Below are 16,460 nucleotides of genomic sequence, written 5' to 3'. Positions count from 1 at the left end.
CATAGAATTGTATATACTATTTTTATATTCTAAGTATCAACTGTCAGAAAAACAACAGCTGTAGAAAGTAATCCGTGCAATAAGAAATAACAAGATTTTGGTATGTTACTATGTGCAGTAAAGCAAGTTTGCTTTACTTTACTGAGCTGCCTAAAGTCAGTTTCTGCTGTATCTCCCAGTCCTCTGTATTCATGATTTTGAATGTCTTCAACCTGCTACAACAGCCTGTTGGAAACAATATGTCATGTACCTGTCTGTGGTGCTGCATGCCTGTTAGAAGGGAAAAATCAGGACAAGTCCTGAGAAACTCCTAAGCAAGTAATCCTTGAGGATAAAAATAAAAAGATGTAAAAAAGGCAAAGAAAAAAAATAACAATTTCCATGCAATGTATAGTACAGGTCAGTTGTCTAAAGAGATCACTGTGTCAATCTTTATCGAGTTAGACAGATCATTTAAATGTCATCCACAACATATGACAAACCTTACGCGCATACCTGTGTTCCACGGAGTCAGATACGAGCTCAGATGTCTACATCCACACAAAGAGGAAATTACTAGCTTGAAGTAGTGGTGCTGAAATGACCTCATACATGAGATTTTTGTCGGTAGGATCACACGTGACAGCATGTTGCTGTGAGTGCAGAGGAGTGGATGCTTACAAATCCCAATTTCTTCTTCACATAATAAATTGAAATGGTTCTAGAATGCCTCTCATCTCTCTCTTCTTTCAGGCGATACAAATCAGTTCTTATAACTGAATTTTAGTTGTTTCAAATGAATAATAATCTATCAGAATTTCTTCCAATTGTAATATATGTGTTGATTCAACAAGTACCAAAAAAAATTATTTTAATGCTAATGATCGTTTAAGCTAAATACCATTTCAGCTGGTGATTTGGAAAAAGGTAGGACCAGCAGCAGTGTCTCTTCAAAATCACTGAAAGTATTCACAGACATTTGTAGGTGTACAAGAGTATATTTATTTGTTGGGTTTAGCATTTACCTACAGTCGTGCATGTTCCTTGCTGTGGTGGACTTTACTGACTTCTGATGTGGTGTGGGCCAGGGCAGCACCAGCTACTGCTTTGGCCTCACTGGGCAGCTAACGCTTTGAGAAGCACCACAACCTTAGTGCTGACATGTAAAAACCGTATCAGATGAACACTTTTCTTCTTTTTCATTGAAAACCAAATGAAAGCTGTGAAAGGAAGGGATGAAAATATCTCTGAAATTACAGAAATTTGTCACCTCCTTCCAGGTGAGATTAGCACATTGTTTCCAGTGGAGATGCTTCAATCTATATCTGTGGCAAGTAATATCACAGTGACATCAGGGAAATTGTTTCAAAATAGCTGTCACTAACCTGAGTGTAAATACAGTCTGAGCCACAATTTTATATCATAAAACAGGAGGAACATCCAGCCAGCAAGGGCTAAAAATGTCTTATCTAGTCTGGTGGTCTGGGAATCAACTGAAACCCCCTCATCAGCTGCAGCTGGCAGTAGGTTGGAGCCAGGGTAGTGAGAGCCATGCTGTCATCTGGGTACCTGGCAGACTGCATCATTAGGACAGGTCTGGCTGAGCACTGCTGGCTTCCTAAGTAGGGACTAGAATATGAGCCCGTATCTTAATGCTGTTAATGCTTTAATGGTAAAGTAAACCATGCTAAAAGCCTACATTTGCATTAAATTGTTAGGTATGCCAGAACTGTGTCTTTCAACACTTTCATGTCATCTATTTTTATTCATATCTCTAGGAGTTAAGACCTGTGCCGCTGCTATAAACTAAAATAAAGACAGACTCAGGGTGAAACACAGAATAAACTTGCCTCCTGCCTTTAGGAGCTCCACATTTAGCTCCATTATTGTTACTATCTTAATTCTTACTGTACAATGAATTGCACTCTCGGAGCAATGCTCACTGCTGGGACCTAGCTTTTGATGAACAAAAGAGCAATTCTGAAGCTTTGTGTTAGGTTGATGTTAAAATATTTTGAGAATCAAATTCAAAGAAAAGTAAATCCCCCAGAATAGCTTAAAGCTTCTATTTAAGACACCTGGAAAAAATTATGAAAGTGTGTCTATATAGAGAAAGGGAGAAATTGAATAAAAATAACATATTTCACTGTAATGTTTTGACAGGTTTCTATTTATTAACTTTAAAGATTAATAAGATCTTGTTTCACTTTGTCAGTGTTCCCATTTTGTTTCCAGATTTTAATGGAAATAGAGCTCATATGAACTAGATACAGCATTTCACCACTATTTCATTTTTTCTAGAAGCTAAATATTGCATTGGGTAGGAACAAAGAAAGTAATGGTATTCTCTGTATCTCCTTGTTCAATCATTAAATCTTTATATTAAAAATATAAAGTCTTGCAATACTATGTCAAATTTAACCATATTTGAACCTTGTTATAATATAGTAAAATGTTGCTGAACATATTTTCCTTTCACTACTTTGTGTGGTGGTATATTGATTTGTAAACTTGTATAAATTTTGGAATTAAACAAATACTGTGTTTTGGACAATTATTTTAGCTGGTGTGATTTGGAACAGAAAGATATCAATGGCTTGTTTGAATGGGCATCAAACTGTATGAGCAGGGGTGGGAAGGGTGTGGAGATGGCACATGCTAATTCATAGAGTCACATAATGGTTTGGGATGAAAGTGACCTTAAAGAACATCTTGTTCCAACCCCCCTGCCATGGGCAGGACCACCTTCCACTAGACCAGGGTGCTCAAAGCCCCTGGCCTTTCACAGAGTAAAGAATTTCTTCCTAATAAAAAATTGCATTTAAATGTTCAAATAGCTCATAAGATTTCCTTTTTTTTTTTTTTCTTTTTCATTCCTCCCTGAAAGAGAAATAGAATTCTATTTGCAACTAAATGAAAATCTAGAATAGGTTCAAGAACATTGCAGACTATATTGCTGTACACTCAAGAGCTATTAAGTTTGCATCCCTTCCCAGCATTTTACGGAACAATTGCTCAAACAGTAAATCACAGCAGTATTAGTACGTCATGCTTGTAAACCCAACTGTGCCTTAAACACTAGGAATTCAAGAACGTGTATGTCTCTGGCAGAGCTGCAATGCACTGGGGAAGGTACTACTCAGTAGTAGCAATCCTTGTGCATGTGCCTCTCTCAACCAAGTCTGCAAGGACACCACTGAGAGATGACTCCAGGAAGGAGGACTGATAACCCACCCACACCAGTGCAGGTGGTTAGGCTCCAGCACGGTCTTTCTAGGGCCCAGTAAAGCCAAAAGGTTCTTAGGTGCTGAATATACTATAAGCAGGCCACAGTCCCCTGAAATTAAATTTTCACATGAATTTCCTGCAGTTAAAATCTTGCAGCACATAATGGAAAGTATCACTTATAAATAGGCATTGGGACAGTTCTTAGACTTCATTGTTTCTATGAATTTGCTAGAAAAGAGAAACAAATTATGCTCAATGTAACTTGATTGAATTTCACTACATGTTCCGATTTACAAGTAAAATAAGGCAAACAAAATTCCAGACTTGGTTCCCCACTAGTCCATCATGCTGTATAATTATTGGTAAATATAAAAATGTGTCTGAAACATTATCAGCTTAGAATTGCTGACATTTTAAAATGTACTTTCCACGTGTTTAATGACTTTCGAAACATCTGAGGCTGTGGAGAATCAATGCCAATAACTTTTCAGCTTATGCAGTGTGTATTTTCTGTAACAATTATAAAGTGAATGCATTTACTTGTATTTTGGCAGCTTGACTTAGCGTGATTGAATATGGTAACTATAAAGAAGTGGCTGATCTGATACTGCATTTTACACAGTTGTATTGATATCTGTGAATATAAATAACTGGAGTTGTTACAAATCAATGATAGCTACAGTACAGATTTACTCTGTACTGTAGTGTATAATTATATATATACACAGACTCAAATATATTCCAATATTGTAAGCTGAAAAATAGAACACGTATTATCTTTTTTGTACAGTACATGTATTATGCTTGGTTTACGGTGGTTTTGTTTAACAAGCAAAAAAGATGTGTGTTGCCTAGTTTTACAGTACTGTAGGATACTCTGCTGCGCACAGGTCCAAGTGCCTTAGACAAGTGTTTGGCTCTTTGAATCATAGGTCTATATGAATGGATATACATATAAATACAAAATGAAGAAAATTACCTTAATAAAATTGTTCAGAAAACCTTTACAGAAAACATTTTGTTCTCGAATCTCTAGCAAAAACATGGGTGTGTACAACAGATTTAACTTCAGACAGCTGTTACTTACTGGAAAAAGGCCTCCAGAGACCAAATTACAAGTCTCCCTGCATGGAAATGAGATGAAGGAAGGCTCCTGAAATTCCTTTCAATTTTGAGAGTCCTTCAAGCATATCTGGTAGCTCTCTTGTGAGTGGTATATTCATGCAGAGGTATGTTCAATGAGGTGATAGTTATTTTAAAAATATAAAGTTAGTGTTCCTGCTCAGTGCTTCAGAGACCTAATTTATGCTCCCAGTTCCCAATTTCATTTTTTATTAGCAAGAAGTGGTTTTCACTACTTTAGGTTTCATTGACAGCAGATTTGCACAAGAGTTACACCTACTGCACATGGACAAAACTGATGTTTCACAGCTGAGTGTTCAACCTAGTCTGCTGTATGTCAGTCTTTTCGTATTGCAAAGTGACTGACGATAGCTTTTGGTTTTAATTACTTTCCAATAACTTCTGCTTTGCAAGAACTAAGAGAAAATTATTAGCATAATTTTCCTCACATAGAAGGCAAGCTGTTGATTATGTTAAGGCAAAGGCATGCTTCCAAGAATATTATTTTTCAAGTGGCTGCCTCGACAGTGAGACCATTCCAATGTTGACCATTCTTCTTCCATAAGCATTAAAGAAGTGGTTAGCAACCTGAACACTTTTCCCCTCAGTCTCTGTAGATGCTCTTCACTGAGTTTAAACTGAAAAGTGTCTCAGCAGAGAACACAATGAAAGAGCACAGTGGGATGGATGTCCTTGTAAGGCTTAGATGAAATCAAAAGCTTAAGCGAATTCTCCATCTGAGACATTCTCTCATACACGTTTCACATACATGTGATACTAAATTTCAATATTTTTATGTGTTGTAAATGAGTTGGAAAAAGATGACATCCCTTAGATGTTAACAAAGGATGCAATAGAGTCATAGGTTCTAAAAGACCTTTAAGATCATTGTGTTCAACCATTAATATGATGCTTATTATCACTAATCCCTCTATCTTGAAAGTAATCTCCAGGTATATTACTGTTGGCATATACTATCAGTCTTCTGTGATTTTAATCTTCTATCGTTTTAATCACAGTGTGAACATATAGTACAGATCCTTCTCCCTAAACACTTAGAATCTAAACAGGAAATACAAGGTGGGGAGTATGAATAAAAGCAAGACAGAAAACCTCGAGACTTAAAAAACTGAAGAAGCAAATTCAACTTACACATATGAAACAGACAATTAGCAACAGAGCAGAGAGTAAACAATCTTTTTTCCCACTTCCAGACAGGTGTAATGCTCCTAGACCAGATTTGGTGTATAAGGAATGACAGTACTGCCACTGTTAGATAGGGGGTCACCACGTTTAGGGGATTGCCAGTTGTAATCCTGTTACCACATCTACGTACAAGTACTTGGCACTTTTCTGGATGCCAGAGCTACCTCAGGAACCTGGAAGCAGTAAGGAGTAATCTAATCTACTTTGTTTCCCTACAAATAAATGTATCTTTAACAGCTGGGCAATTCTGCTCTCAGCTACTTTGTGAAAAGCTAGATCTGCTCTTCCACCTGTCCCCGCTGCTCCTGTCAGGTGCAGTCCTGAAAACCCCATTCACAGCATGCAGTCAAAGGGTTGCTAACCTTCCTGTGCCACTACAACCTTCAGGTTGATGACAGCAGCAAGACCTTACCTTGTACTGTTAGGAAGTAAGAGGAAAGAAAGGTCTAGCCTTTATACAAATCTATGCAGGGGTAATGTAATTCATCTGAGTACAGAAGTCATTTCCATAAGAGTGATGTGATGAAACTTGATTGTAAAGATGTACAATTTCAGCCAGAAGACTGAAAATCTAGGCTGTTTTGGAGCTTTAGTGACATCTACTGAAAAACAACGAAATCCACTCAAATATGATTAAAGTTAGTATTTTATGGTATACATATAGCTGTTTATGTTATACACACATCAGATGTGGATAATTCTTTCTTAATTTTCAGAAGCAGCCTTTCCATAGTTGTCACAGATTTAAGTGCCTAAACTCATATGGAAGAAGCTGCTCCCCCTGTGTTTTACATTTGCTTTTTGAAATGTAACAGAACAGTTTTATGTCCTATTCCTAAAATACTAAGCATGCTTTCCTTTTTCTTAGCAAGGAGCATGTACGTGTGCACCTGTGTGTTTGTGCACAGGCATGCTGCGTGGCATAGGTGTAATTTATACAGCTACAGTGTCATAGCACAAGAAATAGGAACTTATATATGGCAAAACACTGTTAATGTGAATATGTATTATTTACACGTAAGCTTTCAAACTCAGCTTGGATATGAGCTTGTGCAGAGCCAAACTGCAAAGGTGTGTGTTTCCTGTGGCCCAGGTAGTTGGAGAGGTGAGCACTGCTGTGCTGCGCCTCCTGTCTCACACTGTTTCTTTATAGAAGTTTATTGTGTTTTATAGCCGCGCCTGAGCTCTTGACGGAGTGACATGACTAGCGTCTGTCGCCTCCTTCGCTTGCACCGCAGAGGCGCGCCGCTGCAAGCCGCTGCCGCTCCAGGTCCCGCTGGGGACTTTTCCGTTTGTGTGGAGCCTGAGGAACGGCTCCTCACCGCCTCAGAGCGCCGCGCTCCCTCCGGCAGCAGGAGGAACTGCAGAGCCTAGCACAGGCCTGGATGGCTGAGGCGAAGCCGGTCCCTAAGCCCCGCCTCCCGCCCCGCTCCGCCCCGCGAGTGACAGCTCGGCCTCTGCGCACGCGCAAGGCCCTTTGGTCCCCTGCAAAGCGTGCTGTCAATAAGGCCCGCTGGAGGGCGGAATCATTCTCCACCAGTTTGGGGGGTGGGGTGTGTGTGAATGATTAGTGGGAAAATATGCCTCTCGAGGGTTGGAGAAAGTACTGTGCTTGCGTTCACGGAGCTTGTCTTTTATTAAAATACTACTTAAGTTTGAGGATATCCTCGTTGTTTTGTTACTGGGTAACAAAAGGCCCTGCTTGGCCTATCACCCTTTCCCCCCTTCCCATCGGTCACTGGTTTATCCCAAGATGGAGGCCGCAACTCGGTGCTGCTGACGGCCGGTCCGCGTGGGAGCGAGTAGGATCGGGGTCCTGAGTGGTAGCGGTTCTTCTTGCCAGTGGGCAGCGCGGGTTTCCCGGCCTGAGCTGGCGCCATGGTGAGGAGGAGAAGGAGGATGGGGACAGGCAACTGGGCGGCCGCGAGCGGCTCGCTGACTGTCGTGCCCGTCCGTTCTCCCCCAGCGTTTGGGTTGAACTCGGCCGTTCCCGTAGCGCGGTGTGGAAGGGTAAACGGCCCGTTGGCCGCTTTGCTTGCTGGGCTCTCCAGGAGCCTCCTCGGGCTCCGGCATCCGCGCCGGCAGCCCCGGGCCTGCGGCGGGGAAGGGAAGGGGCAGCCTGCTTCCCTGAGAGCCGCCCAGGCGCTGTGCGTGTTAAGGGACCGTGAGTGGGGTTAGGTTCCCTGTGTCAAAAGCACTTTTCTTTGTGCCATCAGCCACCGGCAGGTTTGTAAGGGTAGCAAGTGCGCTGCTTCCAGAAACGTACTGTGTTTCCTTTTTGGTTACTGTGAGCGTAAGGTTTTAAAGTGCAGCGTGCGGGTTTTAACTCCAAACGTATGTCGGCAGTTCATATGCTCTGAGCTGTTTGTGTCGTGTTTTACTACTTAATGTTGCCAGGTAAAGAAGATAGGCTAGATCCATAAAGTAGTTAGCCAGGTGTGTGTATCTGTTAACACGTTTTGGTATGTAAGTAAAGCTGGACACTTTGATTAAAGTGTTTCCCAAGTCAGATGTGCTGACTTGTAGAACAGGCTTTCACCCAGTTAGAACGCTCAAGATGTAGATACATTTTTGATATTAGAGCTATGTCTGTGTAGTGGTGCAGCTTTCATGATTGATAGTGAGTTACTGGTGTAGGAACAGATGTCTAAACAATTTTCAGAAAGCTAGGAGTGTCTAGATGAATTTCCTAAGATCAGTTTCCTGCCTTGCTTGGGTGAAGTTTGGTCCAGATCTGACCCAGTGTTTAAAAAGTACTTACTTAAAAATTCTTTTCTAGGGTTATATGTTAAGGTGTATATGCTGCAACCAAATATTTATTGTACCGATGGATTGCTGTTTTGCCGCTGAATATAGTATTAGAATATATGAAATGGCTGTTGTGAAGGTGGTGAGAAGTCTTTTTTTGCTTTTTGTCTCTAAATATGCTGATATTTCCTTAAAAGGAATAGAGTAGCACACTCCAGGCAGAATAAAATTCTTTTTTAGGTGCATTTAATTTTATTTTTTTGTAATGATTAACCAAATGTCCTTTTTCAGCCTCACAAGAAGAAGAAACCCTTCATAGAAAAGAAGAAAGCAGTAACATTTCATTTAGTGCACAGAAGTCAGAGGGATCCACTTGCTGCTGATGATACTGCACCCCAGAGAGTTCTACTGCCTACACAGAAAGTAAATACTCACTTTTAATACGGATGTTGATTCAGATAAGAAGTGCTGCAGGAGAGAAAAGTGGGTATGAAATTGTACAATTCAAAACATAGTCTGACAGAAGATAGTTTTTAGTCCAGCTTATTCAAAGGAAGGGGATGTTGTGGGGAATATGATAGTTGTGAGTTATGACCTGCTGGCTTACCTCAACTGGCATTAGAAATATAAATATATTAAAAAACCAGCAAAAATTGCCTCACCTACCCTGAAGAAGCAGAGTCTGTTAGTTATGCTGCTTATGGAAAAAGTTTAAGGTCATGCTCACACAGCACTTGAACACTGAACAAGTTGGTTACAATGTTCGAATAGGCTGTGAGTTACGGTAATGAGTGGAGAGAGGACTACAGGACTTTATAATTCAGTTATTCTCAATAGATGAATTGCTTTTCTGTTTGCTAGTGAGTTTTAAATGGACTTGAGTAACTCCATGTGTTTCTTTCTACAATTCCAAGGGGCATGAGGAGCGAAGGAGGGAAGAGCAGCGGAAGTATGGAGTCTTCTTCGATGATGACTATGACTATCTTCAGCATCTAAAAGAAGCCTCTGGTCCCTCTGAGCTTGTCCCTTCTGTTCGTGGGCAGCAAAGCAGAATTGTTGTCACAAATGAGGGGCGCATAGAAGATGAAATTCAGCGAGTTCCAGTAAGCAGTATTTTTGCTGATAATAATTTTAGCCTGTTTGTTGGAGTTTAGCATTCTGTAGACACATTAACCATATTCATATAGTGACTGTGATCTCTATTTATATATAAGGATCCTTTTGACCCACAGTAAGACTTTCCTACAAGTGAAAATAAAAATTGATGAGCCACAGTTTTTGCTAGCACAGTGTTAAAATGCCATGTACCCATACCAGGCTTTCCTTGAAAGAGATGGCTTTTTTGTTTGAACAAGTCATGCATTTTCCTGGGGTTGGCGTTTGTTTTTAAGTTTTTTAGAAATCTTGAATGCTGTGGGAGTTACAAATATACCAGGTTCTGTTACCACTGCACCATGTTTTTAAAGTGAAATGTGACAGAACCCAGAGGGAATAAAAACAAACTTCTCAATTCCTTGGTGACTCTTCATCAGGGACTGTAGTGATAGGACAAGGGGCAATGGGTTTAAACTTGAAGAGAGGAAGTTCAGGTTAGATATAAGGAAGAAGGTCTTTCCTGTGAGGTTGGTGAGGCAGTGGAATGGGTTGCCCAAAGAAGTGGTAAGTGCTCCATCCCTGGCAGTGTTCAAGGCCAGGTTGGAAGAGCCTTAGGCGATATGGTCTAGTGTGAGGCATCCCTGCCTATGGCAGGGGGGTTGGAACTAGATGATCTTAAGGTCTTTTCCAACCCAAACCATTCTATGATTCTATGAAGACTTTCAGTAAAAAGGTAATTTCAAATATGTGTTAGTGTTCTCCAAACCAAAAAGTTTTACAAATTTAATTGTGCTGTACAACCATTCTTTAAAAAGTTTGAGAGATGCAAAAATACTGTCTCTTTACCCGGAGAATATTGACATGAGAATGAATGCTGCCAACACTTTACCTGGCTTTCATTGCATAACTTCGAAAGCTTGCCACCAATAAAGTACGGCTTGTCTTAATACTTAAGAAACACTCACAGAGTTTCTTTTGGTCACGTGATTATCTGCACATTTTCATGAATGTGAACTCAAATGAGAAACTGAGAACAAGTATATTGTAATATTGTTCGTTGTTTCTTTTTCTAAGGCACCATCTATTAAGTTACCTTCCTCGGTATTTGCCACAGAGTTTGAAGAAGATGTGGGATTGTTAAATAAAGCTGCTCCTGTTTCAGGTATCAAATCTTTTACTTTTCTGTAACTTGAGTTGCCATCTAGGTACAAGATAGTAATGATGGCTTCAATTACAGTGTCATATTAGTTTTGGTTTAGAACAGGCTTGATAGCAGACATAAATAATGATCTGTAAGAGGCCTGTGTTTCAATTTGAGACCTCTGTCTGTGATTCACTAATAATAGCTTTTTTAGCTTTGCTGGGGATGTCAGGGGGTGCAGAATCCTTGAGCTCTTACTATTGTATAGCAAATACTGAATAATAACAAGGGAGAGCTGTAGCTCAGACTATGGATTTGTTACTCCATCTGTTTGAATCGAGGGCTGAACTGGATTTTCGTTCTCAAAAGTTCCCTTCTTTTCATAGGCTGAGTGGTGTTTTCTTTCCTTCATTAGTATCATTTCAGTGTTACAGGCCTTAAGTATGCTTTTGTTACGTATCCAAGTTTGCACTGAACATTTGCTGTACAGCTGTCTTAATTCTTCATAACAGAAGGTAATTGTTGGTAGGTTTCTGTCCTAACAGAAGAATGCTAAAGACACTGCTGTTAATTGCATTAGAGAAGCTTTCTGACCTTTTGTAATGTAGGGAATTTAAAGGGCTGGGAGCTAGGCTTGGCAGTTGGTTGTACAGTACTTTAACTTAGATAGTTTTGCTTCTACAGTATTCTAAGTAAAATGTATTAGAGTACATTTATGGAAGTGCGAGACCTCTGGAGAATTTCCATTTCTGGATGAGGAAAATTGACAAGAGGCTGGTGACTTGCCCCGGCTTGTATCAGATCTACAAATGTTATTGAGGAATCTTGTGATACTTAAGTTGAATCTTTCCTTAGTGCAAATTAAAAGTCTAGCTGGATTGATTATTATCCAGGAAAGTACTTCATAATGTCAGAGAAACTTATGTATTTAAGTGGTGGTTTGTTTGTTTGTTTTTTAACTTTCTAGGACCACGTCTAGATTTTGACCCTGATATTGTTGCAGCTCTTGATGATGATTTTGACTTTGAAAATCCAGAAAATATCCTGGAAGATGATTTTGTTCTACAAGCAAACGACCCACAGAAGGGGTAGATACAGCTTTATAGAACTGTTTGTCATATGTAAATAGGAATGATGCTATTTGTTATTTTATGTTCTTGTAGGAAGCAAGAATGATTTAAGGTTTCAAATGAACGCTTAGGTGTGTTAAAGGGAAAAAGTATTACCTTGTCTTATGTGGGTGGTAGCTTACAAAATGAAATTTTCATGTGTGATCCAAGATACAGATTTCATTTGTTACTTTGAGCTCATGGATTATATGTATTTGTTTCCAGATGCAATGTATTGAATAATAGGATTCTTGAATTGAAGTTACTGGAAATGTTTTAGGTTTCAGACAAAATTAGTATGCTGGCTTTGGCAACATAGTTATGCTAAACTCATTTTTCTTTTACTGGCTTGACAATAATAAGTTTTATCTTTCCCTTTCAAGATTTAAATTTATTATTGCTAAATTGTTTCAGATAAGCCAGTGTTGGTCAGAACTATGGAAAGGTCCATGTATTACTCTAAAACTGTTTTAAACTTCTGTTCAGGGGATCAGATGCTGAGGATGAAGATGAGTGGGAAGATGTGGAGGATGATAGTGATGAAAAGGATAGTTGCAGTAATGACCGTGATTCAGAAGAGCCTTTATCAGATGATGGGGTTAATGGACAGATGAAAGAATTTCTTTTTATGCAAGAAGAAACCAGGAGTCGTTTCACAGAGTATTCTATGACATCTTCAGTAATGAGAAGGAATGAGCAGTTAACCCTGCTGGATGACAGATTTGAGAAGGTGAGGCAGCTCAGGAAAGTAATTGTTAAACATAAGGGTGCTAAATGCTGCTTTTGTCTTTTGATTCATCTCACAGTCAAAATGCACACAAGGTGGTGTCCTGTATGCCTGTGCAAATGCCTGGGAAAAACTCACTTCCTTCACCCTTGCTCTTCTCCATGCCAAGTATACCTTCATGAAATTATGTCAGTGGAAATATGATGTAACTTTTGTCTTGAGCAGTGACAGGTTTTTTAGTATGCAGATTGAAATAATGTATCAGAATAAGAAACATTTTCTAGAAGGTGATCTATATATTATTAAAAGATAACTTTGTGACTCCTGTGCCAGAAGAATACTGACAGTAAGGGAGAAATCCTACTGCAGGTGTATTTGGCAGTTCTGCAAATGAGAGGGGAGGGGAAAAAGGGGCAAATAGAAAGAAATGTATAGATCTTCTTTAGGCTATCAAGAAGTTACAAGACAAATGTGATCTAATTACAGATACCCGCTTCTTTATTTTAGTTTTTTGAACAATTTGATGAAGACGAAATTGGAGCCTTGGATAATGTGGAGTTAGAAGGCTATATTAACACAGACAATGCTCGATTGCAGGAAGTCCTGAATGATTACTACAAAGAGAAAGCAAAAAAGTATGTATCCCCAGAAGCACTGCTTCACATAAGTAGTTTCACTTAAGTAGTCCTGTGTTTGTATTGAAACTTTGGATATGCTGTTTCCAGTTCTTGTACTCAAAGATTACCTCCCATAGTAAAAGCAGCTATGTATTAATATTATCCAATTTTTTTTTATGTCACTGAATGTAAGTCTTAATTTATGAGATGATAAAATTAAGTGGAGGCATTTGATGGTTTATGTGAGATTATGCTCCTTTTGTGTAATTATATTAAGGATAGTGCAAGTAATATTTAGAGTCTTTCTTCCTTTCCCTTTTTAGTGTAACTTACCTTTCTCTATATACCTTTACCTTTGCTTTTTGCTGTTCTAGCAAAGTATATTCCGTCCTGCTGGTGTGCAGCTGATTCCATTGTATAACTAGTTACATGATAATAAACTTGCAAGTGACTATTATTGCTGTTGTAGCACTGCAAAAATTAGTTCTTATAAAGCAGCCCAGTGACCGTGTAAAACCACATTTCCATAGTATATTCACTTTGTCTTAAAGCAGGTGATAATATCCCAAAGTTAAATGTTAAAGTGTTCTCACATTAGTCTTGTGTTTCCTGATTGAAAGATACACTAGTGTATCCCTTGTAGTGAAAGATGACTGGTTAGCAGCAGAGTACATATTCTCCAGAGCTGCCTTCCTTACAGACTAGAAAGTACATCCTCTTCTCTTCCTGTCCTCCAGTCACAAATATTATGTGCCACATACAAAATGCCAGAATACTTTTCTTGACTGTATCTCTTGTCCTAATGTTTTAGTTTATTTGCTGCAAGTTCCATTGGGGATAGCTTTCTTTAGTTTGGGGTTTTACTGAGAGGACACTAGGTTTACATAATTACACATTTTCAGTAAAAGATAAACCTTAGTTTTTTTGTTCTTTGGACTTTAAAGTTGCGTGAAATTGGATACTCTTGAACCTTGTGAAGATTTAGACTCTCCTGTGAATGAAGAAAGTGAAGAAGAAAAGGAAGAAATAGTAACTGTAGTTGTTGAGGAACCAAAAGAAAAATGGGATTGCGAATCCATTTTGAGTAAGTATTTTGGAGTTCTCTTGTATCTTCTTGGATTTCAAAATAAATGATAGGTGATCTCAGAACTTTTCTGACAGTGCTTTAGATAAAATAGTTAATGCTTGTGAATTTTCAAGGACTAAGTAGTAATACAATTCATAATAAATCTACCTAATGTCTGTTTGCAAGCCTTGACTATTATTTCTTTTTGTGACCTAGGTACATACTCAAACTTATATAATCACCCAACGCTTATTAAGGAGCCATCAAAGGTAAGATCATCAAGCTTATTCTGAGTAATACCCTGGCTTGGAAAAATTTGAGACCAAAATGATTGTTTTCTCAATGGATATCTGTTTTTAACAGAAGGAGTAGAAAAGAGAGTTGGGAGGGTGTTAACTTTGATGCTACTTCTGTACTGAAAAAGAGTTTGCGTATATTTTTTCTGTTAGTAAAAGGAAAATAGCTTAAGTTCAAAATTTCTGTAATAGCAGGACAGAAATGTACAGTGCGGAATTTACTTTCTTGTTATCTGTGATATGCACTTGTGTAATATGTGTCTCACAAGCACACATTGCTTGGGTTTTTTTCTTGAAAATATGCTTTTATTTGCCCTGCTACAGTTTGAAACAATTTCTTCTAGTTCTTTTGGTCTTCTAGACATTCCCCATCATTGGAACGTAGCTTGATCTTTGAAATTGTGAAAGGAAACCTTTTCTGTGGAAGTTTCTAAAGGAATGTTAAGTGCCTTTTAGGAATATTTAAATAAAAGGGAGATTATTTTTTTTTTTTTCTTATTCTGGGAGGCCAAATTCTGTTCACAGGTTGATTTCTTACTTAGGGATTAATGTGCATTTTTCTGAGGGAAGAAAATAGTGTGAGGAAACTTCCATGTTTATTACTGTTAAATCTGAATCTAATGTTTTTATACTGATAAGGCAGTGTGATGTGAACTCTTTGCAGCCAGAGCTGGGGGCCATTAATACATAATCTGCCCTCTATTTTAGCCCAAACCCATAAAAATTTCCCAGAAGACTGGAATTCCTCTACACATCCTGCCTCAGAAAAGTCTTACTGCTAAGCAAATTGAACGCATGCAAATGATTAATGGCAGCGACCTCCCAAGAGCATCAACACAGCCCCGTTCCAAAGATGAGAGCAAAGAGGATCGCAGAGCTAGAAAACAGGCAATAAAAGAGGAAAGGAAGGTATGCTTTTTTTTAAATAAGAACCTGCAAAAATGTATTACATTATCTGAATTCTGTCTCACGAACATTTTTAAAGCTTACTTGTTCTTGTGTCTGGAAATCAATGGGAAAGACTTGCTGGTCTCAAAAGACTGGTTATTGCTTCTTTAAAAAATCCACTGGAAAGAAAGTTAACATCATAATTTTGTCATCCTAATTATGGGATTGTTATGTACGTAATTGTGCCACAATAATACTGGAAGGAGCCCTTATATTTAATTTTCTAGGGAGGCAAAGGAAACAGTTGTAATGTTTCAGATCACACAAAGTAAAAAAGCTCTGAAAGAAATGTGGGAAATCTAATTGGCCGCAATGAGATACTAGTTGTTTTATTTAGGAACAGAAATTGCCAGCATATCAGAAGCTTCAGCTGATTAAAGATGGTAATCTTCGTGGTATACATCTTCTTTTGACTGCTAATAATTAGTGCCAGAAATAATATTATTGTCCAGACTGCTGCTGTTTTCATGATCTAGAACTGTTAATTAGAATGGTTTCTTCTCGCATGTCATGCCTATTTTCTAAATCTGTAATTATTGATACGCACAGGAACGCAGGATGGAAAAGAAAGCCAACAAGCTAGCCTTCAAATTGGAGAAAACGAGGCAAGAGAAAGAGTTGCTCAATCTGAAACAGAACGTTCAAGGACTGAAGCTGTCTTGATAAAACTGAGGAACTTTCTTTGGAAACAACCTCAAGTTTTCATTTGTATTGAGATGGGAGCTGCTAACTCGTAGCTTTGCCAGTCGTGCTCCAAGGGGGTTATTCATATGCTACTGTAACAAGAACCAGTAACTTGTTATTCTTTCTGAAATGCAGTTATGCATAAAACCATCTATTAGTGATGTCTATTCTGTCATGAGTGACTTGGCACATTTTGCAGAGTTTCATTACAGTAGAAAGGTATTAAAGTTATAAAAAATGTATTTTTCTTACAAACTATTACTGGACAAAGTTTTATATACATATTTGTATATGTATTCGACAAATCAGAATCTTACTGATTTATCTGGTTAAATTCTTCTATTAAATTATCTCAGTTTAAAAAGCAATATATCTGTGTTTCTTCTCTCCCTTATGGTTAAATGCAGCAGAAGGACTGATGAGGTCTTTTAATGTACAGAAACAGTTCAAAGTACTTGTTTTTATTGGAAGAAGGCTTTTATAATGTATTGATA

At 38.5% G+C, this 16,460-nt stretch overlaps 1 protein-coding gene across 1 annotated transcript; it reads left to right on the top strand.

Moving 5' to 3' along the window:
• The first annotated feature begins 7,142 nt into the window (after positions 1–7,142).
• On the top strand, positions 7,143–16,306 carry LTV1 (LTV1 ribosome biogenesis factor). The gene is made up of 11 exons (XM_080615351.1): positions 7,143–7,416; positions 8,575–8,706; positions 9,198–9,386; positions 10,453–10,540; positions 11,487–11,607; positions 12,115–12,358; positions 12,863–12,990; positions 13,917–14,056; positions 14,255–14,307; positions 15,043–15,243; positions 15,832–16,306. The coding sequence occupies exons 1-11, from the start codon at positions 7,414–7,416 to the stop codon at positions 15,943–15,945; spliced, it is 1,413 nt and encodes a 470-aa protein (XP_080471477.1). The 5' UTR covers positions 7,143–7,413; the 3' UTR covers positions 15,946–16,306.
• Positions 16,307–16,460: the final 154 nt, after the last annotated feature.

Source organism: Psittacula echo (assembly GCF_963264785.1).
Source record: "Psittacula echo genome assembly, chromosome: 4".
Taxonomy (NCBI): domain Eukaryota; kingdom Metazoa; phylum Chordata; class Aves; order Psittaciformes; family Psittacidae; genus Psittacula; species Psittacula echo.
The sequence above is the reverse complement of the archived record's forward strand: the minus strand, read 5'-3'. Positions and strand labels throughout refer to the sequence as shown.